The sequence below is a fragment of the Myodes glareolus genome, chromosome 1 (genome assembly GCF_982192425.1).
Source record: "Myodes glareolus chromosome 1, mMyoGla1.1, whole genome shotgun sequence".
Classification (NCBI taxonomy): Eukaryota; Metazoa; Chordata; class Mammalia; order Rodentia; family Cricetidae; genus Myodes; species Myodes glareolus.
The window spans coordinates 24,703,062-24,728,725 of NC_142026.1; the positions used below are offsets into that span (position 1 = coordinate 24,703,062).

At 44.0% G+C, this 25,664-nt stretch overlaps 1 protein-coding gene across 1 annotated transcript in view; it reads left to right on the forward strand.

Annotated features, from left to right (window-relative positions):
• Col4a3 (collagen type IV alpha 3 chain) overlaps positions 1 to 25,664 on the forward strand; it is a 133,879-nt gene that overhangs the window by 50,472 nt on the left and 57,743 nt on the right. The window contains exons 2-16 of the mRNA XM_085697617.2: positions 2,593 to 2,649; positions 4,116 to 4,205; positions 7,775 to 7,819; positions 9,309 to 9,353; positions 10,166 to 10,228; positions 10,846 to 10,899; positions 12,450 to 12,476; positions 13,428 to 13,505; positions 15,280 to 15,342; positions 15,452 to 15,487; positions 18,497 to 18,538; positions 18,739 to 18,816; positions 23,407 to 23,469; positions 24,283 to 24,342; positions 25,511 to 25,555. Coding sequence (XP_085553743.2) covers positions 2,593 to 2,649; positions 4,116 to 4,205; positions 7,775 to 7,819; positions 9,309 to 9,353; positions 10,166 to 10,228; positions 10,846 to 10,899; positions 12,450 to 12,476; positions 13,428 to 13,505; positions 15,280 to 15,342; positions 15,452 to 15,487; positions 18,497 to 18,538; positions 18,739 to 18,816; positions 23,407 to 23,469; positions 24,283 to 24,342; positions 25,511 to 25,555 — 846 coding nt within the window. The remainder of the gene's footprint in view (positions 1 to 2,592; positions 2,650 to 4,115; positions 4,206 to 7,774; positions 7,820 to 9,308; positions 9,354 to 10,165; positions 10,229 to 10,845; positions 10,900 to 12,449; positions 12,477 to 13,427; positions 13,506 to 15,279; positions 15,343 to 15,451; positions 15,488 to 18,496; positions 18,539 to 18,738; positions 18,817 to 23,406; positions 23,470 to 24,282; positions 24,343 to 25,510; positions 25,556 to 25,664) is intronic.

Sequence of the window (25,664 nt, forward strand, 5' to 3'; positions counted from 1 at the left end):
TGCAGTGTTTGTTCAGGGTGTACAGCACAAATAGGCTATTGGCATGAGGGTGGGTCCTTCTCTCCTGGGATGGACGTACAGACATCAGGAAAGTTGTACATCAAACATGTAACTCCAAAAGTTCCAGGAGAAGGGATAGGAGAGGAGATGTGGTCCAGACTAAAGGAGATCAGCAAAGGGATACTCGCTCAAGCTCTGGCTGAAAGGTTCCCAGGAGTGGAGGCCCAATACGACCTCCAAAATAGATGATAGATAGATAGATGATAGATAGACAGACAGACAGACAGACAGACAGAGAGAGAGATAGATAGATAGATAGATAGATAGATAGATAGATGATAGATAGGTAGGTAGATAGATAGATAGATAGACAGATAGTTAGACAGACAGACAGACAGATAGACAGATGATAGATAGATAGATAGATAGACAGACAGACAGGCAGATAGACAGATGATAGATAGATAGATAGATAGATAGATAGATAGATAGATAGATAGACAGTTAGACAGACGGACAGGCAGATAGACAGATGATAGATAGATAGATAGATAGATAGATAGATAGATAGATAGATAGACAGGCAGATAGACAGATGATAGATAGATAGATAGATAGATAGATAGATAGATAGACAGTTAGACAGACAGACAGGCAGATAGACAGATGATAGATAGATAGATAGATAGATAGATAGATAGATAGATAGACAGACAGGCAGATAGACAGATGATAGATAGATAGATAGATAGATAGATAGATAGATAGATAGATGATAGATAGACAGACAGATAGACAGATGATAGATAGATAGATAGATAGATAGATAGATAGATAGATAGATAGATAGATAGTCTGCCTTGTGGCCCCATTTAATATTCTCTGGTTTAGATAATGGCTAAGATACCTCTTCCTTCTGTGAATCAGATGCTCAGGATCCAGGTGTCTGTGGCTCATGAGAGGCAGAGATTCTTGCTGTCTATTGAGAACAGTGGCTAGGGAAATCCTTGTATACTCTACTTGAAGACACATACTTATGTCAAGTTCACTCAGTGATGGAGTCCTCAACTGTGAGAAAGAAATCACTACCAACAAGAGGCCTTCATGAAACAGATTCCTGAGAGCTGGCCCTAAAGGTTCTGATTCAGTTAGTCATGGGGCAGAGATGAGATGGCGTGGATGTTCAGGGAAGCCATTGCTAGTAAGAGTGCAGTTAAACACATGACTGACATGAATGTAGACAGTTAAAAATCCAGAAAGGCAAAGCTGAGATCATTAAGACATGCCTGTATCATGCCAAACACCTGTGAGGAAAACAGCAAAGACCTGGTCCTCTGAGAATATCAAATAACCAAAACTCAGGGAGACTATCAATGCCTCAGTTAGTTACTTCCCGTTTGTATAAATCACAATATTTATGAATGGGTGAGGGTGGGAAGAGTGGAAGTCACTGCCTACTCACCTCTGTGAATGGTACAAAATCCCCCTGTCATCACCTCAGGAAACATATTCAGTTAATTATGTGTTGAGACTTTTTCTTTTCAGTTACAAAAATAGAATTCCCTGGCTTCTTTGTAATTTACTTACCAGCCTCCTAGACTTGTACATCAATTATCAATTGATATTATCAATTATCGATCATATTTTTCTATAGAAGCAAACTAATTTTGCAGTTAGCATTAACTAAAGGAAACAATGAAGGAAAAGGTTCATGTATGACCACAGAGTATATCATTTATGTCAAAGTGCATACTAAATCTGCCACTTACAGCTCTTTTTCTCCTTGTTTCTCTGTAGGTTGACAATATTTTTTAGAGCTGATTCATACATAGTTTCTAAGGGCTGAGTTTGTAGAGGTATCAAACGGACGAGACAGGATAGCCTTTCCCCAGCTCAGTGATGTAGTTTTCGTCCTTTCCACAAGGAAGATTATTTGAATGTCAGCATAGAGAGTGAATGTCTAAAAGGCACACAGTGAGCATCTATTCTAGTCTTGAGCGCGGTTTCAGGGAAAGCGAAGCTTGGAATCACCTGTGGAACACGTTATGTGTTCAGTCATGATATTGAGATAGGTTGCATACAGGAAAGCCAGGTCCAAATACGCATTGAACCCAAACACACAGACACAGACACAGTCACAGTCACACACACACACACACACACACACACGCACGCACGCACGCACGCACGCACCGTAGCACGCATGCACGCAGGCACGCACACACGCACGCGTGCGCACGCACGTCCTACAGAAACTAAGACTACGCCAGTGTTACACCACTTTCCTCCCGCAACAATGGCAGTTTCATACACCCCAACTTTTTCTTATCGTGGAAAAAGGGAGAGAGATAAACAACTTTTCCTTTTCCACAAACAAGTTGCCTAACTTCCTAAGTTCAATAAACAAACAAACAAACAAACAAAAAACGGTGACACTTCCATGCCATTTGACACTCTTTCTAGGATGTTTTTCCTCTTCGCTTTTATTGATGAAATGCCAGTGTCCCGTGCATCAGGAGTTTAAGTGTCCAAGATTCAAAGAACATAAAATGGCTTTGCTCTCCATCAATCGTCCTCTATTGCTCTTTCCAGGGCTGCGTCTGCAAAGGCAAGGGCCCGTGCCTCTGCGTGGGGACCAAAGGGGAGAAGGTAAGAACAGAACATCCCGCTGCCTCTTCACACCAGAGATGCCCTGAGTCTGTCACACTTTGCTCTTCTGTAGTGGAGATCTTCACTACGTTATCAAGTCCCCTAAATCCACGTTTAAAGTAATTGTATATAAACATTAACCTTAAACAATGTTGAAAGCCTTCTAGGAAGCTTTGGCTACTCCTGCTTCCTTGTGTAAATACTGGCAGTTAGACTGTAACTCTCTCGGCTGAATAAGTAGCAAGTTGGCAGAAAGAGAACATTTTAAGACGCCTCCCTAGCATACACTATATTTATGATGTTGCTAAACATGAGAGAAGTAACTAAAACAACTTGATTCTCTCGCTTCTATGTAAACATTGACTGAAACCCACAGATGCGGTGCCGCAGCACTGGGACAAGATCGCCACCTAGTGGTAAAATCCAGCAGCAGCACTCCAGACAAGGAAAAAAAAAATTTCAAAGCTCCATTGCAGAATTAAAAGAAAAAGAGTGCTGTGAAATCTCATCAGTTCGCCCCATTAACTCGCAATTTATGAAAATTAAGACAGGCAGAGATAAAGTATTTTTGTTTGTTTACAAACTCCTTCCTCGGAGACATTAATTAATTATTCAACAATAATGAAGGGTAACTAACAGCTAGACACACAATGCAGTCCTCAAACATGGGAAAGGAAGTGAGCTGTGGGGTGTAGCAAATCCACTTCTGTCTGTTTATCAGGTGTGCTTGCCTACATACCAGTGTAAAGTACCAGACTTTCAATCTTTTCTGTGGCTTTGTGTAGTCATTTATCTATTTATTTATTTGTTGCATTTACCAGTTGAAACAAAACAAAGTAACTCGTGCTTTGACTGCTAAAGACTATTTCCCGGTATTCACATCCATGGGAATGTTTTGGTTTTTTTAAACTCAATTCTACCAGGGCCCATAGCATCATTTAACTCCACCTACAAGATCACTTAGCTCCCACTTTGCCGTATGTTGCCCTTGACACCTCTCCTGCAGCTCCTATGAGAATAGCCGATTGGAGGATGCATTCCCGTGCAGCAACAAAAGGTCTCCGGTCCGTGCTTCTGTGGTATTCTGTTTTCATTCTGTCATTCCTAAGACCTCAAAACAAGGCCTTCCACCTCACCCTCACCATCTCCACGCCTTAATAAACACACTCCACCAACCTTAATTTTCTAACCGTACTGTCCTTTCTATTCTTGGTTCCTTTTCTTCTAACCTCTATCCTGAGTAGTAGGTCTAGATTCCGGGAAAAGACAATCTCTACAAGGACATGAGCATCACTCCGAAGCCTACGGACACGTGTCTCTAGATGATGGTTTGCCTGGGTGCCGAGTGTGACTATTGACTCTTTGATTTAAGAGAATAATGTCTTGAAGAAGAGAAGGCTGGGGTGTGGCACAGCCTGTTGCTGGTTCACTGCTGCTTGCTTCTTCTTTTGTTTTGGTTTTAACAGGGGGAGAAAGGCTGTGCTGGGCCCCCTGGTTTACCTGGCCAGAAAGGATTTCCAGGTCCTGAAGGCTTGCCTGGACCACAGGGACCCAAGGTATGTCACCCTTCAAGCTTGGTTAATCCTCTATTTACCTAAACCATTTTCATGCCCACCACATAGGTCACTGAGGCCCTGAAGAGAATTTCCCATCATAGCCACCTGATGGATGAAAAACAAATCCTTGGTCTCCTATCCTAGCTGAGCTTTCGGAGGTACATTCTTGGTCACCCCGACCCTGTGTAGTTTCTAGCCATGAATCTGGCCAAGCTTGTCTTACATGGAAGAGTGAGGTCTTCTGGCCAAGCTTGTCTTACATGGAAGAGTGAGGTCTTTCCTGCTTCGCTGAAGATCTGTCCTTCCACCTGTGCCCTGACCACTGGAATTCCCAGCATCACTGTGGTCCGGGAGTACCTCCTCTCTAAGGGCCTTTGAACTATGTTTTTGATGCTGGCACTTCTCTTTTAGTGCTAAAATATGCAAATATTCTTCTATACTGGCCTATACCTTCATCTAGTTTCCTTAGGTACCCTAGCCAAAGGTTATCAACCTCTCCTTGTCTTTTCTGTAGGTCAGGTTCTTGAAGCAATAGTTAATGTGGTACCTGTTGGTCTCCTGCTCGTCTCCCCTCAGCCAGTGACCTCTAAATGGCCACTGAGAGGGGTGCTTTTGCGTCTTTACTTGACACGAATCTCTTCTTTGATTCCAACTGAGTGGGTCTGGAGGCCTCTGTCTGCCTTTGGTTTTGGAAGTCCCTACTATTGATTCTCTTCCTGTCTCCCTAGCCACCTCTACCTTTGAGGGGTCTGTTAAGCATCAGGCTTCTAAGGTCTATAACAGAGACTGCCACCCTCACACTTGCCACACACCTTTACCCTAAAAGGCTGTGATGCACAAAGGGCCTTGTTTCAATAAACACTCGAGGGGATTTGCTAAATAACTGCATCATGAGATCCGCTGCTCATACCTTCGTACTGGTGACATTAGCTAGACAGACACTGGTGCTCTCAGGCACACAAACTCTCCTGACTACTGGTCTCCAGCAAGCTGTAGACTAATAACCTATTTTAAAAAATCATTGTAATTGATCTTTGTGGGATCTTTCAAAATTGTAAACTGTATTGACACATCTATTAGAAAAATGCATAGAACGCTTAAGGGATATATTTACCCCAATCTTAGCACTGACCCAATTATTTCACCTCGTATTTCATTTCTTCCTCATGTTGGTTCTGTGATGTGTACACAGAACTCAAGGAGACCTTCCTGTTCACCACCTCGTTATAAAGGACACATGTGAATGGACACATAGGGTTCACTGAAGGTGCTAGTGTAGGTACTTTCATCCCCTGGAAGTGAAGTGTCTCGCTCTCCTGGCTCATGGATGCCCACCTGCCCAGAGCTCTCCATAACACCTCAGGCTAGAGACTCTTGCAGACACTCCCTCTAGGAGGCAGGAGACTCTCCTCACCCAGAGCTCTAGCTCCCCTTCACCCTAGACAGTGGGGCTGCAACCAGAGACTCCTAGCTTCTGATTAGGGATTAGCCTTTCTGGCGACCAGCCCCGAGCCAGGAGCCTGCCAAAAATCCCCTCATCAAAAGATGTCTCTCGATGTGTTGGGGGATTCTGAGGGATCTTGGAGCTCTATGTGTGGAGTCAAATATTAGGAGGCTAAAGACAATCCTTGTATCTCAACCTCTAAGGAAGGATGAAGGCTCTTGGGAGCTATAGGCCAAGCACTAAAGGCAGAGACAAGTATCTGTGGACCGCACCTAAGCGACCAAAGCCATCCTTACAGTTTACAAAACACAGCCTGATGCCCAGGGGTTCTACCATTCCTGTCTGTCTGGTCCAAGCCAGTGTTCTCTTCCTCCTTTTCTTCTTCTGATGCTAATCTTGAATTAGCTAGGATGGGCAAGACGGCTGAGAAGGTAAAATGTACTGGCTCTATTAGCATGAGGACCTGAGTTCAGATCCCCAGTACCTCTGTGAAAGTCAGACATAGCAATGCGCATCTGTAACCCCGGGGCTGGGAGCAGAGGGACAGAGAAGGGATCTGTGGAACTCAATAACCAGCCAACCTAACTGAACCAATTAACACTCCCAATTCAGTGAGAGTCTCTGAAAACGTAAGGTGCAGAACAATAGAGAAAGATACCAAATGCCAAATCTGGCCTCCACATACATACATAACACACACACACACACACACACACACACACACACACACACACACACATTTTTTAAACTCTGATTGGTTATTCCATTGACTGTTTTCAGGGCTTGGGCTTGCATTTCCCTTCGCTTCTCTGCTCCAAGTATTTTCGGTGTGTGAAGTCTGCAGGTAGACCAGCCGAGAACGCCTTTCTTCTCCCGTTCCCTGTACCCTACTCTGCTCGCTTGCCTTCAGCACTCCTTGAGGAATACCAATTGCAATTAGAGTTATTAGCGCCATGCTGCTTTATGTAGATTGCACGTTGGGCAGATAGCCCACAAAACTAACGCAGAAAATGCCTGTCATGCCATGAGATCTTATTTTCAAACATAGCTTAGAGGTGCATACAGCCCCAAGGGAGAACTTGACTGAAGGCTAACAACCAGAGAACATTAAAATCTTGCCAAAATAGTTTTCAGATTTATAGGCTTCCTTTCTCAGTGTTATTTTCTGCACAAGAATATTTACTACAGGGAAGTAGAACCTGCAGATCTGTCTACTTTTCTGCCCTCCACATAACACAGAACAGCTCCCACAGGGAGAAAGAGACAGCCTTGAACATGGCCTTGTACCCAGGAATTCCACCTCAGAAGGGAAGGGTTGACTTTGGCCTAGACAGTCCAATCTCAGAAGACTCTGTAACAGCCCTTTCTCAAAAAGAAAAAAAAAATTGAAATTCTCTGGACTAACAAAAACAGCTTTCACACAATGGTGCTTGCACAGCAAGGAGCAGATCTAAAATATTCTCCATTTAAGGTTATTCCCTATGAAAGGGGGCCTCAAACTGGAATGCGCTGGAAGGAAAATCAGGCGTGGTACAGGCACTTCTCGCTTTCTTATTTATTTACTCCTACGTGTCAGGCTCCTTTCGCTATGAAGTGTTGTTTCTCCTGCACGGAATCACTGGCTGCAACCCTCCTTGGCCCTTTTAACCACACCGTTCTTCCTTATCAGACCTCAGAAGCTGCTGGGCTAATGTGAGTCTTTTACAGGCTTGCAGCTCTTTCCAGTGCAGGAGAACCCCAACAGAATCCGGCTGAAACGTGGATTCTGAATCAATACGCCTGGGATGAGGAAAAGGGACAGGACTGTTCCCAGGTTGATGCCAAGTCATTGGTCCCTGATGACACTTTTGAGTAGCAAGGGTATAAATTCAGTTTTGTTTGTCCATTCTGATTGGTACTTGGTTGGATCAAGTGATCAAGATTTATCAACAGGGAAATAATCACAGGAGGAAAACTGCTCAGTGTGGAGACCAGCCTGGGGTGTCTGGTGTGTATGGGGGGGAATGGTGGCGTAGTACCCGTGAAGACCAGCCTGGAGCGTCCAGTGTGTGTGGGTGTGGGTGTGTGGGGGGTACCACCAAAAGGTTTTGCTGTACTGACTTTTCCTTTTTCTACTTGGATCTAGGGCTCTCCAGGACTCCCAGGGCTCACTGGCCCCAAAGGCATCAGGGTTAGTAATTCCACCCATCTGTTCTGATTGTTGGTTGAACACTAACAATCGTCTAGTTGGAAACATTATTCAAATGTCAGAGAGGAGGCCGTCCATCATGTCTGGCTCCCCAGATGGAGTTTGAGGACAGGAAAGCTAAACCACTAGCTGAGACCAAAATAATGGTCACCAACTTAGGGACAGATGTGAACTGATGGGAAAAGGGCTCAAGAGGACTTTCAAGAGTGCTGAAGATGTTGGTCCTGTTTGAGGTAGAAGTAATTATGAAGCAACCGTAAGTACGCCAGCCTTGGTGATGCATGCCTAGCATCCCACCACACTAGCGACAAGGAAGGAGGACTGAGAGTTAAGGACAACATTAACTACATAGCAAGATTCAAGAAAGGAAGGAAGGAAGGAAAAAAAAGGAAGGGAAGCAAGGGAAGGAAGGGAAGGCAGGCAGGAAAGAAGGAAGGAAGGAAGGAGAAGGGGAAGGAAGGAAAGGAAGGAAGGAAGGAGGGAGGGAGGGATGAAAAGAGGGAAAGAAGGATATATATTAAAAATTCGTGCTTTTCACAGAGGATAAACATTTTACTGCATGTAAAATATAGCTTAAAAATGAATTTCAGCCAGGTGTGGTGACTCACACCTACAACCTCAGCACTCAGGAGGCTGAGGCAGGAGGATTGCTATAAGTTCGAGGATGGGCTGCCTAGCGATATTCCCGGCTAGACTGGGCTATAGAGTGAGCCCTTATCTGAAAGAACAAAAAAAAAAAGAATTTCCCATAACCAAACCATAGCGGCCCCCTCCTAAGAGTTTTATAAGGTAAAACTTCCCACAGGGGAAAGCACTTGTGATGCCTGATGATCTGAGTTCAATATCAGGAACCTATTTTATATATATAATGATTGAGTAGTGCACAATCCTAGCACTCATATATCCAAATAGGAGGTGCATATAGGAGATGGGCAGCCAGCCTGAGTGCTGTATGTCTGAAATATCAAGAGAGGCCCTGCCCCAACAAGGTGAGAAACAGAAAAAACTCCTCCAAAGTTGTCCTCTGACCTCCACAAGTTTACTGTGTCACAGACACCACACACAGGCACACAGAGACACGGACAGACACAGACACACAGACACACAGACACACACACACACACACACACACACACACACACACACACACACCAATTCTGCAAGTGGGAGGCAGGGGCAAAAATTCACAAGCACAAAAACAGCCCTAGATATGTACACAGTGAGCTCGACCAGTCTAGGCCATGTACATAGCAAGATTGACTCTCACCAAGCAAAGCAAAAATTTAAAAAGTTGCAAAGGCCAGATATACAAAGGTTTGCCAAGCCTTTTTGTTTGTTTTTCTAATCACTTTTTGATATACTCAACACATAACTGCAAAGAAATGATCATTGAAATGGCAAAGAATTTTATGTTTATAGGATGAATATTTCTGTTTTTCTCTCTATCCCCTCCTCTTTTATTTATATTTAGGGAATAACTGGATTACCAGGATTTTCAGGTCCTCCTGGACTTCCAGTAAGTAATGAGAAGTATGTTTGCATATGTATTATGTGTGTATGTGTATGTGTGCATATATGTGTGTATATCTATATGTCTGTATGTTTGTACATATATTGTGTGTATATGTATGTTGTATATTTTTGTGTATGAGTGTATGTTTATATGTGTGTGTGCATTTGTATATGTGTATATGTATGTGTAACATGTGTGTATGTATATATGTATGTGTGTATATGTATGCATTGTACATATACACATATATGTGCATGTATGTGTACATTTGGTATGTGCGCCTACTCACACGATCGTCTTAATGCGAACGTTAAAATGGTCACACAAAGAAGCATGTCTGACACACTCTTTACAAGAAGAAAATACACCCTAGGACTGACCATGAAGAGTGTGGATTTGTATGACCTCAGAGCAGTAGCTCTGAGTAGCGGCAGTAGAACAAATAGAACGGCCTGGTTTGTAGCATGGAACAATGCCACAGTCCCCTCGGTGACTACTCTTTCCTCTTTCCTCCCTTCCTCTCTCACTTAGAATGGCATGCCATGTTATCCCACTTTCTGTTTTCCAGATTTTTATCTAAAATATCCACATCTCATCCAACAATCTTTATTTTAGCATGTTTTGTTTCCTGTGATAGTAAATTATATCAAAGAGCTACAATTTACATTTGCTTTGTAAGCATTTGAGGAACCATTTCTAGCCAATGGCCATTTAAAACCATCCTTCATTTCTCTTGAGTCCTGCCTTTTTTTGCAAGGTCCTGGGGCTGGTGAAGCTGCCTCTGTCTTTGTCAGTGAGTCTTGCTCTCTTTCTAGGGTATCCCAGGCCACCCTGGGCCGCCTGGACTGGCTGGTTTACCAGGATGCAATGGTTCTAAGGTATGTCCTGCTTGTACAGGTGGTTAGTGAGAGCATTGCTGGATGAATAAGCGAGGAAGAAGCTGTAATGAAATAGAAATGGACTTTCTAGTAACATCCTTTTAATCAGAATCAACAGCATGATTGAATAGGAATTGCTTCCTTGCTCCTTACATGTGGATTTAAGGGAGTTTTCCAACCGATTCACACAGAAGCTCAGTGACTCTCTTGCAATCAGAGACTAAAGCTTTGAGAACAAAGTTAGTGTCTAGAAAGGAAAACCTGAGCATTGAAGGGCCCTTTTGCCTCTATTGTGTCCCAGCTGAGCCCTGCCCTCCCCCCTAGAAGGGTGGCCACAAGCAAACTAATTACTAAAGTTCCAAAAGCAGCAATTAAAAAGTTCTTGGCACAATTAGGCTGCGGTTTATGCTCAATTTGAGGAGCAGTCGACCCGATCTTACTCTCAACTAAGATAATGGGTTTCTGGCCCTCGGCCCTCTGAGCAGTAGCCATCAAGAATTTGAATTAGTTTGCTAGAGTTGTCAACCCCAGGGTTGGAGGGGCCATTCGGGGATAGCTACCTGTGTGGGATGTCCTAGCACAGTTAAGAATTCTGACAAACTTTCCATGTCTTCTAGGGTGAACAAGGATTCCCAGGCATTCCGGGGACACCAGGCTATTTGGGGCTCCCAGTAAGTCTCCATCGCTCTCTTCACGTCACAGACATAAAGTAGAGATGAAAGTAGTCCATTCTGTATGCCATGTACACAAGCCCCTCATGATATGGGGAAGAATGAGACGTTCTAGAACTCTGAAGAAAGAAAGAAAGAAAGAAAGAAAGAAAGAAAGAAAGAAAGAGAGAGAAAGAGAGAGAGAGAGAGAGAGAAAGAAAGAAAGAAAGAAAGAAAGAAAGAGACAGCGAGAAAGAAAAAGAAAGAGAGAGAGGAAGAAGGAAAGAAGGAAAGAAAGGAGGGAAAGAAAGGAGGGAGGGAGGGAGAGAGGGAGGGAGGGAAGGGAAAGAAAGAAGGAAGATTATGAGATCACGTTTAGACATTAAGGCTTTGTTTTACTTTGATGCATTCACACAAAGATGTATAATAAGCAGACAGACTGGAGGAGAGGATGTGAGGAAACATCCAGCAATTCAGAGAGAGCAAAGAGAGCAGTGAATGGGAAGTCAGACTTGACTTCAGCATGTAACTTTGAAATCAGGAGGAATGAGCAGGCAGGGAAAGGAGGAAAGGCCCTAATGGCAGAGGAAATCAGAAAGAGTACAGAATAGAAGTCCTGGGGAGGACTGACTTCAGTGAAGGATGGGGCAACCCAAGGATGCTGAAAGGTTTTGTAATACAAGAATTGATGTCTTGGTCTTAGCAAATGACATGAAGTCATTTCTGACCTTGGAAAGCAGTGTTTCCATGACAGGAAGGAGCTGGGAGGCATAAATGGAACTGGGGAGTAGACGGGAGAAGAACAGGATATAAGTTTGCAGGCAAGATGAAAGAAAGGCTGTCTGTACTGGGGGGAGGCAGAAGATGAAGAAGAAACTGTTGATTGTAGCATGAGGGGGCCAGCCTGTTGGGGTTTCTGTCCCGCCCGGTACCTAGCTCAGTCGGTAGAGCATGGGACTCTTAATCCCAGGGTCGTGGGTTCGAGCCCCACGTTGGGCGCCATCTGTAGCATGAGGGGGCCAGCCTGTTGGGGTTTCTGTCCCGCCCGGTACTCCGCAACTGGCAACTCCCAACGAAAATCAATCACAGGACTCCATAAGGTTATAAACTGATTGGCCCACTAGGTTAGGCTACTTATTAGTTCTTACAACTTTTGTTACCCCATTATCCTTATCTACGTTAGCCCATGGCTCCCATGGCTCCGTACCTTTTTCAGCTGGGCAAGTTACATGCTGTCTCTTCGGTGGTCTGCACAGGAGTGGCTGAGGGAGCTTTCTCCTCCCTAGCCTTATCTTATTTTCATTGCCCCGCCTCTACTTCCTGTCTGGTTGACCCACCTATACTTCCTGCCTGGCCAATCAGCGTTTTATTAAAATACATGATTGACAGAATACAGATAATTCTCCCGCACCAGTTGATCTGTTGAAATGTGCAAATTTGAGGACGTTGAAAGCCAGTAGCAAGAATGTTAGAATGTTATGGGGCCAGCAGGCAAAATAAGGAAGTAGAGATGAGGTCAAGTGTATGGATTTGTTTGACCTCTGGTGGTTAATACATTGCTTCTTTCCCAGGGTCCTGCTGGTTTGAAAGGACAAAAAGTAAGTCATTTGTCATCTACTATTATTGAATATCTCTAACCATATGTATGAAAAAGATTTCAATGAATTTATGAAATATAAACTATAACAAACTGACCTCATAAGTCAGGTCCTGGTATTAATAATTCAGATACTATAGAAATTAAAACATGGCACTGTCTCCTATTGAGCAAATTCTTCTGACTCTCACCATAGACAGGTCTTTGAATGGTTATGCCATTCTTTAAGGAAGGATGATCAAGGGGCAGGAAACTGATCTCATGTTTGAGACTCCATGTTCTAGGTTAAGAATTGCTACCAGTTTGGGTATCTCGGGAAATGATTTATTATTCCTTTTCCTTCTATCATTACAAGTTGTCAGATTTTTAAAAAATAGTACAAAAGTGGGAGGAGAGGCTTGTGAAACCCCACCCCACCCTCGCTTCTGTAGGAAGCTAATGGTTGCTGGGGAAGGAGAGAGATTTTCCTCAGTGGTGTAGCCATTGGTAAGTTGTCCATGAGCATGTGAATAGCCCCTCAGCCGTGGTCCTATAAGAAACCTTAATTAAACTCACGGGTGTGCATGCACGTGTGTGGACACACACACACTCACACATACACGTGTGTGGTGGGAAAGTATTGGGTGGACTGTAATCAGCAGGAGTGCTGGAGGAAAGGTGGGTAGTGAGAGTGAACACAGTTGAAAGGCGTTTTATATACAAGTACATAAATGTCACAATGAAATTCACCATTATATATAATTTATAAAGGCTAACAAAAAATTTTAAGAAGTTCTTTGAACTTTTCAAAAATGGAATAACTACACATTCTTAAAACACGTCTCTAAGTTTATCCATCCTTGCAAATGCTCAGCTTTGAGGAGGTACAACCTTGAATAAGCATTCAATCGGGGGGGGGGGGTGGTTGAAAATATAAAGTTGACTGGGGTTGATGAGTGTCTCTGTTTCCAAGGGTGAGCCTGCTCAAGGAGAAGACAGGGAATTCAATGGCAAAGGTGACCCTGGGCTTCCAGGGCCTCCAGGCTTCCAGGTATGATACTTCTAGAAGGATCTCTCATTCATATTCTTATTCATACCATATCCTATTCATATTCTCTATCTCTCTCCGTTCCTCCCCCATTCCTCCCAGCCTCTTCTTTCTTCTCTTCTCTCCCTGTCTACAATGTCCACCTCACATGTCATTCTAACATTGACTTCAATGGGAGAAGAAACACACTGATACGCAAAAACAAATGACATTGTGGACATCTTTTATTTTCTTCTTAAGTGTCTGTCACTCAAGACTGTTCAGAGACGAGTTCTACTCTCTCTCTGTATTGGCTGAAACCAAGGACAGGTTCACACCATGCATTGAGTACCATTTACGATTGGAGTGCTGAAGAACAAACAACCCGGCTCCGATATTTACACAGCATCTTTATGAGTTTCATTGAAGGGTGGCTCTCTCCCCTTGAACTCCCAATAGTTGCTTCTCTGGTCCATCTGTAGCTAGCCTGGAGGTGTTTCATAATAGATCCAATGAGACACAGCTGTCTGGGGCTTTGTGTTAAACTTTGTGATTCAGAAGGCCCCCTTAGGCAGATATCGACTATAATTGCTAAATTTCAGGCTAATGAACCAGAACTAACTCACCTTAGTTTGGAATTAAGTGTGGGAATTTCTGCGAAGAGACAGGTTATTTACCTCTGTGAATCAGATTTTGAATTGAGGCTGTGGGTGGATGGTGAGCCAGGTCAACTAAACTGTAAAATTATGCTCGGAGCCGAACAACCACAGGCGTGTGGCTAGCAGCAGCAACAAACTCCTGAGAGGAGGTGGGACAGGATGGCTCTTGATCCAGCATAGGGATCAGTGGTGCAGAAAGGACACAGCCGTCTCCTGTCAGTGCACTTCTGAGAACTATTTATTGTGCAGGCCCTGAAGAAAGTGCGACATGTTTAAGGTGCCTTAGAGGCCATTTATCAGCAGGACTATTTCCAGGCTCTAGAGCCCAGATCAGCCAACGACCAGTTTTAAACCCCTTGTCCTCGTGGAGACCACATTCTGATGAGTAGACAGAAAAACATATCAGTCAATAACGGTACCTTGTGTTACAACATAATGAATGCTAATGAGAAAAGTAATGCAGGGAATAGCAGTAGGAAATACCGACAGGAAAGGACTCCAGCTTTGGACAGACAGAGAAGGAGCCCAGAGCTCTGGTGGACGCAGTCAGTTAATTCGAGGTACTGATCCAGCCAAGAGGGCAGCTTTCTGAGAAGGCCAGCTGGAGAAAGAAAGGAAAGAAGCGATCGTATAGGTATAAGAAAAACTAGGCAGCCATATTGCAAATAGATAGGCACACACACCTTTTACTGCGGTGATGCTCTGTAGATGTCTCTGTCCCATTTGTTGAAAATGGTATAATATTAATAAACAATATATATTCACAAAAAAAGAAAGAAAAACTCGGCAGAGAAGCTGTGGGTGGGGCCGGTCCTAAAGGAGGAGGAGAAACACTGTCCAAATACAGGGAGGGAGAAGGGAAAGACAGGCAAGGAGAAGGAGAGAAAGAGAAATAGAGAGGAAAAAAACCCTGAAAACTGCCTAAGTACAGAAGCGTACTGGCAATGCACCATATGCAATAACATTAGACTATCCCAGGTATCTGTTGCCTCCAGCAATGAGTTAGAATGTATTATTATGGTTGGTTGCAGTCACTTAGAAAGGAAGCGGTATGCTCTTGTGATTCCATCAAAACATCACTGTCTAACTTTGGCGTTATTTGACAAGTACACTGAATTCCCTTTTCTCTTAACTTCAAGGGTTTTCCAGGCCCCCCAGGTTTTCCAGGGCCTGCCGGTCCACCTGGTCCTCCGGGAGATTTTGTGAGTATGAAGTCCCTCTCAGTGTCTACATTGGTGACAGCAAACTGTTTGAGAGCGTTCTCTGGCTGGACGTGATTCCTGCTGTAACGTTTCCTTATGGCTTTTCTAGGGTCTTCCAGGTGCCGTGGGACCCAGAGGACCAAAAGTAAGTCTGTGTTCCCACGTTGTAGCAGTCAGAGCACCGTAGCTAGCCCAAAAGCCTATCAGACCACAGTGGGCACCTCCCTGGGATCACAGGAATCCCAACAGGACAGGGGACAGGGCGGGCCTTAACTTAATCCTTGACTCAGAACACTGGGAAAAAGCAAGGATTTCTAATGGATAGACTTCCATTGCTGCTAACCTTGCCTTGTGTCATCAGGTCTTGTAGCAGGCTGCTTTGCAAAATCCATGTACTCTTAGGTGCCTAAGTGAAGGATGACTTTGTGAGGTCTTTAGGTGTTTCTACTAAAAAGTCAAGTTGTAGCCTAAGGATAAAAATGTTGAGTAAATAAAAAGTTAAATTTTTTTTTAAAAAAAAATGTTGCGTGAAGCTAGCCTCGCCAGGGAGGCATTACTAAGCAGTGTTTCTTAATGATATTAATGACCCGATGTGCAGGACCCTTCCCAGTGGGCTCTCGCATTTATTACTTCACTGATAGACGCACGCAAGTAATCTCTCTGAACCTAGAAGAGATAGAGAAAGAAGGGGAGAGGAACGGGACAAGGGGAGGAACAGATTACCTGAGTAGCAACTGAGGTTTGAAATCTCTTGATTCCCCTGCAGCTCTCTACACCAATGGGACAGAGACTGTGGGGGCTGCTTTTCTCTTTCTTGACCAAGTACCCAACAAAAGCAAGCTGAGAAAGGGAAAGCTTATTTGGGCTCAAAGTTCAGGGTACAATCTTGCACCTATATCATAAGGAGAGGGCAATGAAAACTGTGACTTGGGCCTGCCGCTTGCTTTGTCTTCTGTCTGGGATCCCAACCCACAGAATTGGGCCACCCACACTCAGGCTGGGTTTTCTAACCCAATCACCCTAATCCCCCCCCAAAAAAAAAAAAACTCAGAGACACGCCCACGGGTCACCACCATGGTGGTCAATCAAGGTTAACCAACCACACCAAACAGACACACACTCCAGAACATAGAAGCAAAATGAGACTTGGGGAGAGGAGCATGCATGGGCTGGAGAGGCACAACCAACCCCAAGTAAATATGGACGGAAATGCCACAAGGCAATGTTACTTTGTAAGCTAACTTGAAAACAAATTTGAAAAGAAAAGCCACAGCTCAGCAGAAACTTTATAGAAACGAAATGCCAGATAAGTAATACTGAAGACGTGTATCTCCAAAGCAAAGATTCACTGTTCCTCAGACTAGACTGGTGCTGGAAGATTCTTTAAAGCAGAAGTGGCATGTTTTAAACTAAGAAACATCCACACAAAATTTGTTATTTTATGTATATTGTTACTACGTGCACACTTCTATGTGGCAACCTTAGGCTGTTTTCTTAGAAAAAGTTTTAACATGAAAAAATCTTGATTTTACGATATTATGAACATTTTGTAAGGTTTTGTCCATGTTTCTTAAGAGTTAATTAGTAAGATTAAGACACTGAGTCACATTTATAAGACTGCTTCATATAATATTTACTATGAAAACCATTAAAAGAAGAATAATCTGCCCTTGGGAGATTTTTATAAATGATACTGCTTCAAATGCTGGGTTAGCACTTGTTATACCCTGTTTTCATGGCACATGTGTGAAGGACAGAGGACCGCTTAAAGGAGCCAGTTCTCTCCTTCCGCGATGTCGGTGTGGGAAACTGAGCTCAGATGGTCAGGTTGCCAGCAGGTACCTCCATCCGCTGAGCCTTTTCCGTAGTCCCTGTGCACTGCAGAGAGAGTATGGGTACCATATGAGGAAACAGAAGGAGATACGCAGAGAGCTCACTTTCCTCCCCCGCACCTCACTATTCCCTTAGTTCATGAATGAACCAATTGGATCATTTTTAACAGTCTCCCCTCCCGGCCCTACCTCTAATACTTTACAGTGGTGTTAGGTTTCTGCTTTAGCTGTAATGGGTGTTCATACCATAGCGGCCACTGCTGCTGAGTGGAAGCCATTCCTCTCATGTGGCCTCACGTCACTCAGTTGCTAAAGATGCCATGGCTTGCTTTCCACTCTTGGCTTCTCTGACTTGCGAAGTTCAGTTGCTCACCCCTCTTATTTTTAGCATGGCAAAAGCAGGGCACCGGGAAGTGAGGCAGCCAGGAAAGGAAGTTAGGTGGCCAGGAATCTAAGGACTCACCGGGAAGTAGCCGGTCAATGGGCTCAATACCAGACAGGCGCTTCGCCAGAAAAATTCCCCCTGTGCTGGCTTCCGCTCCCCACCTGCAATGTGACATCCGTTATATTCAGTGAGTCTCCAGTTTCCTGGACCCCAAACCGCCACCTTTAAAAGAAACACGTTGCTGTTTTTCTATAAAAGTATTAATAAAGCTTTATAATTTCAAAACTAAGATGAATATATGCCTTCACTTACAAAGATTGAAACGTTAATGAACCCCAATTATTCATATTTATTTTTTAAATGTCATGACTGCAGATGAGAGGGTGCAGTAGAGAAACTGCCAACAAGACTGCTCCGTTATTAGGATGAAGGCTTTCATTATAAATAAGAGAGAAAAGATATCCAGAGACACCTGGAATAGCCCAGAGCAGAGAAAAAAAATGCAGACTGGACACTGGACATGACCACAGAATCAAGGGAGGGAGAGGGCAAGAGAGAAGAGTGGAGATAGTAACACAGCAAGAAATTGCTTGGGGGGAGAGGGCGCTCTGTCTATATAGAGAGAACAAGCAGGTATCTGGAAAGAGGGAGGAGAGGGGGCCTTTGAAATATCTAACAAATACTCGTGAGTAAGGACTGAGGAGTCTGGGGCATGGGCTCTGATATGCAACCACAGGGTCATGTCAGTGGAATCATATGTCCCCTTCTGCCAGATCCAAGAGAAATGATGTTTTGGGGGGACGTTTTATAAGTTCCTGAGGAATGCTGGCTTCTATCTAACTTCCAGAAATCCTTCTATCTATAGTTCAGCTTAAGCTCATTTCTAGACATACAGACTTCCTGAGACCTAACAACGGCATTTCATGTTTTCTTACAGGGTCATATGGGCGATAACGCCATAGGACAAAAAGGAGAAAGGGTAACTGACTTGCCACCTTATGTATTAGTGGGTCAAAAGACACACACTCCCCAGTGCATTTCCCTCTAGTTAATTTGTGGGCCGTATTGAATTGAGTTTTGCTGTATAGGAGGTGGAAGAGGAAACAGGCCTTTGAGAGGGTAAATCTGTGGTGTTGATGATGCTGGGTGGCTCTCATTCTCTGCCGTCCCTGTCCTTAGGGTGTGAAAGGATTGACAGGACCTCCCGGGCTGCAAGGAACAGTGATTGTTACCCTCATCCACCCATACAACACATCGGTAAGACTGTAGCTTTGTGACTATGATTGTTCTTGGTTTCTGGAAAGACATATTGACGATCCCTCATCTCTTGTACAAGTTCCATTATGATCCTTGTTCATCCCAGCTTCCCACTCCTGGTCAGCCTGAAAATCTCAGTTTCATTTCTCCTGATATCTTTCATGGTGAGGGATGGAAAAATTAAATGGAGAAGTAAAGCCATGTAACTCCAAGGCAATGGCCCAATTCTGTTCACGCTCTTCTCTGTTCCCTCTTATCGCCCCTAACACAGTATGTGTGCTTTGATACAGTTGGATGGCAATGACCTATAGATAGGGTAGAGGCATTTTATAGTCTAACAGGACCCTTGGCATGGCCATTGTAACCCCAAGGACACACTCAGTCTTCTCCAAGAGCACTGCTCCTCGTTCTTTGGACACTGTGTTTGCTCCTACAGTGGGATGACTAAGAAGGCCAGGCTATGGAGCTGAACTGAGTGGTTAGGAAATGAATTCACCGTACCATGCGCCAATCCAGGCACTAACCTGGGCTTGGGAAGTCTGGGAGGGTAAATAAAGAACTCATATGGTATGGAATTAACCAAGCAACTAAATCCTGAAAATTACATTTAATTGTTTTCAAAAATAGTTTAGTTGAGGGGCTGGAGAGATGGCTCAGAGGTTAAGATCTTTGCCTGATCTCCCAAAGGTCTTGAGTTCAATTCCCAGCAACCCCATGGTGCCTCACAACCATCTGTAATGAGGTCTGGTGCCCTCTTTTGACCTGTAGGCATACACACAGACAGAATATTGTATACATAATAAATAAATAAATAAATAGTTTAGTTGAGACATGTTTTAAATATAAAATATCCATTTTAAAGGGGTATTTAATTAAAACCTCATGGGTTTTAACTATAAGAAATCTTAACAATTTTTGTATGATAATATACAGCTTATAATATCAACTCGTTATGTTCAACTCAGTGGCTGTAAGGTTCACTGACTTGGGCAACCACAATCACTGCCAATCTTTTTTTTTCCCCCGGTGCTTTCTATTTTCATTTTCTAAAACATAATTTCTTTATGGAATCTTTGGGAATTTCACATCATGCACCCCACCTCTTAGTTCCTCTCTATCCTGCCCTCTTCCTTGGACATGAAATTTTTTAAAAAAAGCAAACAAACACAAAGAGGAGAAAATAAAACAACAACAAACCTCTTCCCTGTTCCCTCTTTCCCACCTCTCCAGCACCTCTTCACTCTTCCTGGTGGCACTGGGAACCACGGTGTGTCATACAATATACCTCTTTCCCAACCAGCTTTACTTGAAATGTTCGTTGCAGTGAGTTCTGGTCTGGTTCGGGGACTCTGGTTTCTTGCACACCATCATCACGGGACCCTCACAGAACTCTTGGATATCTCTCAGCAGCTGCCCCAGTCACGGAGGTCCTGCGATCAGGGTTCCACGAGGTCTTTCATGAGCTCCAGAAGGTCCAAGATGGGGTAGATGTTAGAGTGGGCCAACCCCAGACCTGGTTGTGAGTCTGGGTGGTAGTTGAGCTGGTCAGTCCAGGCCACTGGGGCCACCCACCTTAGGCGAGGGGTGGAGCCAGCTCCCTTTTGCCCATGCCATCGGGGTCAGCTATCCCCAACCTGTGGTAAGGGGTGGACCCATGGGAGGAGTAACTCTCTTGCTGTAGCATTCAGCAAAGGACAGGGCCCGCTATCCCAGGGCCAGCAAAGTGCAGGGTCAGCTCTGCATGGCCCTCTGATTCCACCATACATGGTTTTCATGGCTCCATGAGGCCACATGGACCACAGACATCAACAAAGACCCCAACTGCATTAGGACCAGGAATCCAGACATGGCCCTCAGCAGCAGCTTGGGCCCAGAATACATCCTGGCTCCTTGTGGAAGCATAGGCCACACAGATCAGGATGGCTCTGGTGATGTCACACCTCCTGGATACCATCAAGGCCACATGTTATGGCCATGACCCCAGGCTTCTGTGCAACCTTTGGTGGAAGCACAGACCTAGACATGGTCCTTGGCAGCAACCAGGCCTAGATGTCCATTGTCCTGGGTAGCAGATCGCAAGCATCCTCAATAGCATGGCCCTCTGACATTAATTTGGCCACAGATCTCAGGCATCCATATGGCCTTCAATGGTAACAGGAACCTCAGACATCAACACTGATCCTAGATTCACAAACCCAGATATGGTCCTCAGCTTCACCTCTGGTCTGGATGTCACCATGGCACAGGCCACTCAGATCTGCATGACTCTGGCTGGTAGCATATCTCTTGGCTGACAACATGGAGTCACGTGCCTGACTTGACACTCCCCCCCTACACACACACACACACACACACACACTGACTCTGAACAGCAAGATAGCTGAGATGAAAATGGTTTGTTTTCTGGTGTAAGTCTCCTCAGAAGATGTCCATGCATGGACCACACTGCCTTGAATATCCATGATCAAAGCTAGAACCATAGGCTATGCTGGTGTCCATGATCCATGTTGTGCTGTGGGAGGCCATGTTGATCTCTATGATATGTGCTGCCACCAAGGACCAAGGTGGATGTCTATGATCTGAACTGCCATTAGAAACATGTGGAAGTCCATGATCCATGCTACTGTAGGCTGCTATGTTCAAGGAAACTCCTTTTGCAGTGATATTGATGACTGCAGACTCATCACTGAGAATGAGAGACATTGATGGCCTCTGTGACAACCTCCACCCTCACCACCCCCCCAAAACAGTCTATACCGTACAGGAAGATTTAAAATTGTGATAAAGATGCTAAAGTGTAGTTCTTTACAGTTGTTGGCTTCTGGCAGAGGGTTGGGAACAGACTCGGTTTTCTTTAAGGGACTGGCCACTGGGAGTTTGACCATACTTCGATGAGTATATGGGCAACACAAATTGAACTTGGTAGTTTTGGGGTGAGAATGATGGGGTGCTGTTAGCCTCCGCACTTTTCTGTGAATACCCACACCCGATCCAAGCGTGCGCTTTCCCGAACTCGGTCCACGAGAATGGACGACTGTCCTAAGGGTTTAAACACACAGACACAAGAGACCTGCTCATTCACCAAAGAGTAAATGGCCACTTTATTAAACTCAAGTCGGGTATTTATATTAGTGGGCAATGGGGGCAAAAGGGCACGGCTCCCTCCCATCAGGAGCAGTAGAAGAAGATTACAGGTGCCCGGTGCCTCAGGCCAGAAGCAGCTGGGGGAGCCAGGCGTGGCAGGCGTATAGGGCCCCGCAGCTGGAACCTTGTTTACAGGTGGAATTACCATAACAAAAGAGAGCCAAGTTCTTTCTAAACTATACCCTCAAGCCAGTGCTAGTGCAGAATCTCCAGGGAGCCAGAGGTCAAATGGCCAGGTGAGTCGCCAGGAAAAAGACCTGGGTACCTACAGGGTGCAAGAGTGGGAGGGCTAACCTAGGAGGAATGGGAAAGGGAGTGTATTGGTGCATTTCACTAAATTCCCAAATAATTAGTAAAAAATGTGTTGGGGCGGGAAGGAGAAAAATATTGTACCAATAAAAGTAATTTGAATGCGTTAGGAATGAAGGTACTTACAGAAAGCTGGTTTGGTAGTTAAATAACTATAATGTAATCCAATCCAAAGGATACTTAATTTTCTGCACTCTCTGACCGCCTTTTAGTGCTAAAAACACAGGGCAGAGTTTCTACCTCTCACACACTTCTTCTTCCAAGAGATCAAATTTCTTCAAAATTCCCAAAGAAGCATAAAGTGAGCTGCCTTTTAAAGGGTGCTTTGAACACTCAATGATGTTCTTTTAGCATCGTCTCCTATGGAAAGGGCATGAAAGAACAAGTCAGCAGTAACACCTGCACCTGGAGAGCAGGCAGGAGACTGTCAGTAGACTATTTTACTAGTCCTCAGCCTCATTATACAGATGAGTGGATTTAAGGTTAGTGCCCAGACCGGTCTGCTGTTCAAGGGTTGATAACATGCTGAGATAATACTGGTCCAATCCTTGGGGTGCCTGTGCCAGGGCCAAGGATTAGAACCAGGGCTCAGGTGCTCTCCTGATCTAACTCCCCAGCACAAAAGCACATTTTAATAAAGGACATAGTACATCTTCACCAAAGGCAACAGAATGTTTTGAAAACCATCAATAATCATATCTATATTCTGACCTTAAAAGAGTTTAGAAGTCTGAGCTCTACCGATTACCATGTGATGTTTGGTTTTTCTATGTTATCTGTTTCAGTTAACTGTAGTGAATGATTAGAAACAGAGTTGTAGAAGGACTCTGATCTTACACCGTTATTGGCTGGCAGATGTAATAGTAACTAACACAGTAACTAACACAGTAATTGTGTTAGTTACTATTACATCTCTACTGGAGAAACACAAGGGGTTCCTTTTCTTTGAAAGGTTGTATTAACGTGAGTTCATGTTTAAATGTGAAAGGTGAGAAATAAAAAGAACCATGCCCTGCTGTCATGAGAACCAATACTGGTTTTCACACCTAGTTTCACTGGACAGAGGGTATTTCATGCAACTGGTTTAATCATATTTGGTTGGTTTGTGATAATGACCTTGAATTGTATTTGTAACAGGACTTCAAGGGGGAGAAAGGAGATATGGGAGAGATGGGTGAACCTGGGCGTCCCGGACCCTTGGTAGGTGATTTAAGTCATTTTATTCCTATGACACATAAAACAGAGCCTTACTACATATGGTTAAGAATATTTTTATTCCTTGACATTTTGTACAGATATGCACATGATAAATGTATCATGATTTATGTCCACCCATGACTCCTCTCCCACTCCCGCAATTCCTCTGATCATGCCTCCTACCATGTGCCTTATTCTTTATCAGTAACCCACTGAATACAATTATTACAATCTTTATCCATATTTTGATGAATGATCAACCTTTAAATATTGATATTGACTGAAACACAGAGCCCAGGAATATTCTAAAATTATTTCTGGGTAAAATCTCTGCACTACTTTAGGTCTGACTTGACTATAGCACCTGCTTTTGATATCTATTTAAAACTTTTTTCATATAATATATTTATTTATTAATTGGAAATTTCACCTAAGGCACCCCAATTATATTCATTTTCTAGTCCTCTCCGGTCTACTCCTGACCCATATGACCTCCCCCGAAACAGAAAAAGGAAAAATTACCAAGTCCAATCTGAGTTACCCTTGTGCTCACTGGAACATGAGAAAACTCCCAGTGACCGGCCCCTCAAAGAAAGCTGAGTCTTCCCCAACCCCACCCTGCCAGAAGCCATCAAGTGTGAATAGGTGCAACTTCAGCTTTCCTGCCACAGTTTTCAAGATAAAACCCAATCTTATCATAAGACTTTTAGATTACCTAATTTTAAATATGACCAATAGAATGGATAAATTGTTAATCCTGAAGGTACAAAGTCAGAAAGTACATTTCTAAAGCATTCCATAACTCTGATCCCACAGGGGCCACCTGGAGACTCCTATGGATCAGAAAAGGGTGTTCCTGGAGAGCCTGGTCCAAGGGTAAGGTGGAAACTCAGCATCACGTAGAGCCCAGGGAAGGCAGGACTTGGGAATCTTTGGGTCACAGAGTGAGATGCTCCAACTAGAAATGTTCTTTTCAATATTTTTAAGTTTTGGTGGAGGGATTTATTTTTTCCAAATATCTGAACATTTCAAGCCTAAAACAAGCTCCGGGGACTTCAGAAAGCTAGGGCAGGACCCTCTCTCTACCTCACTTCTTCTCTGGGTACCAAGTCTATTCTGTCCAAGAGATGATGATCTTCTGTGAAAGGGAAAAGGAATGAGGTACAACCCCAGCCAGTGTCAGGGTAAAGACATCTAAGAAGAAACTGAACACACACACACACACACACCCCTATTGAAAACTGCAAAGATTCTTCAGCTGCATTGGCCTGGCTTGTTCATGTGTTTCCCCCTGGAACAACAGCTACGGCCACAGGGGAAAGGTCACTGATTGGCTAGGCAGGGGGCGCCTGTGGAATACAGCGAGAGAACCAATCAGCTCAGAGAGAGAACAGCTCCCCAAGTGTGTCTGGAAGTGGGGTGCTGGGAACACAGAAACAACTGGGGCCACTTCCCCACTCAGCTTCATTTTGGAAGATTTAAACAGATATAGCATGTGAAAACCCTAAAAAGCATGGGCTGAGGCAGGAAAAGTGGAGTGGGGATGTTCAAGGAAAAGTGATACAGCTTGCCTGATTTTAATCTCTCAGAAAGGGTCCAGACCATAACGTTCCATCTGAAAGCCATGTCTGCTCGGACACCACAATATTTAAATATTTGTCTAGGATTTAAGAAATTGCATTTCAAATCACTAAGTTATAAGCACTTCCTTCTCTCTAAATTCCTTATTTACTTCTCTGCTTGGTGCTTCCCTGGGTCTCCTTCCAGTATCAGTGTGGGACATGAACTCCACTAAAAGCTTAGCTGTCTTCTTCTCTCCCTGCTTTTGACTCTAATCACTGATCCTACCTGGTATCCACCTTCCCTGGGAAGAGATGCCCATCGCCTGTAAGATCGGGAGTCTTACCTTACAAAATCAAACAGTGAGGAATCTCCATAGGGCTTTCTTGCCTTACGTCAAAAGGAAATTGTATCATGGATGTTTTCTATGTTTACTAAAGTCAACCTGTTTAATGTAAGTAAAACTTAAGTGGTTTTATTTTAGGGAAAACCTGGCAAAGATGGTGCTTCTGGCTTTCCTGGCACTGAGGTAAAGCAAGCCGATTGATATCCTGGAAGCAGCAGTGATACTAAGTGAAGGTTATTTGAGAGTCATGAGGTGATCTCAGCTTTTACAGACTACACTTGGCTCTATAGAC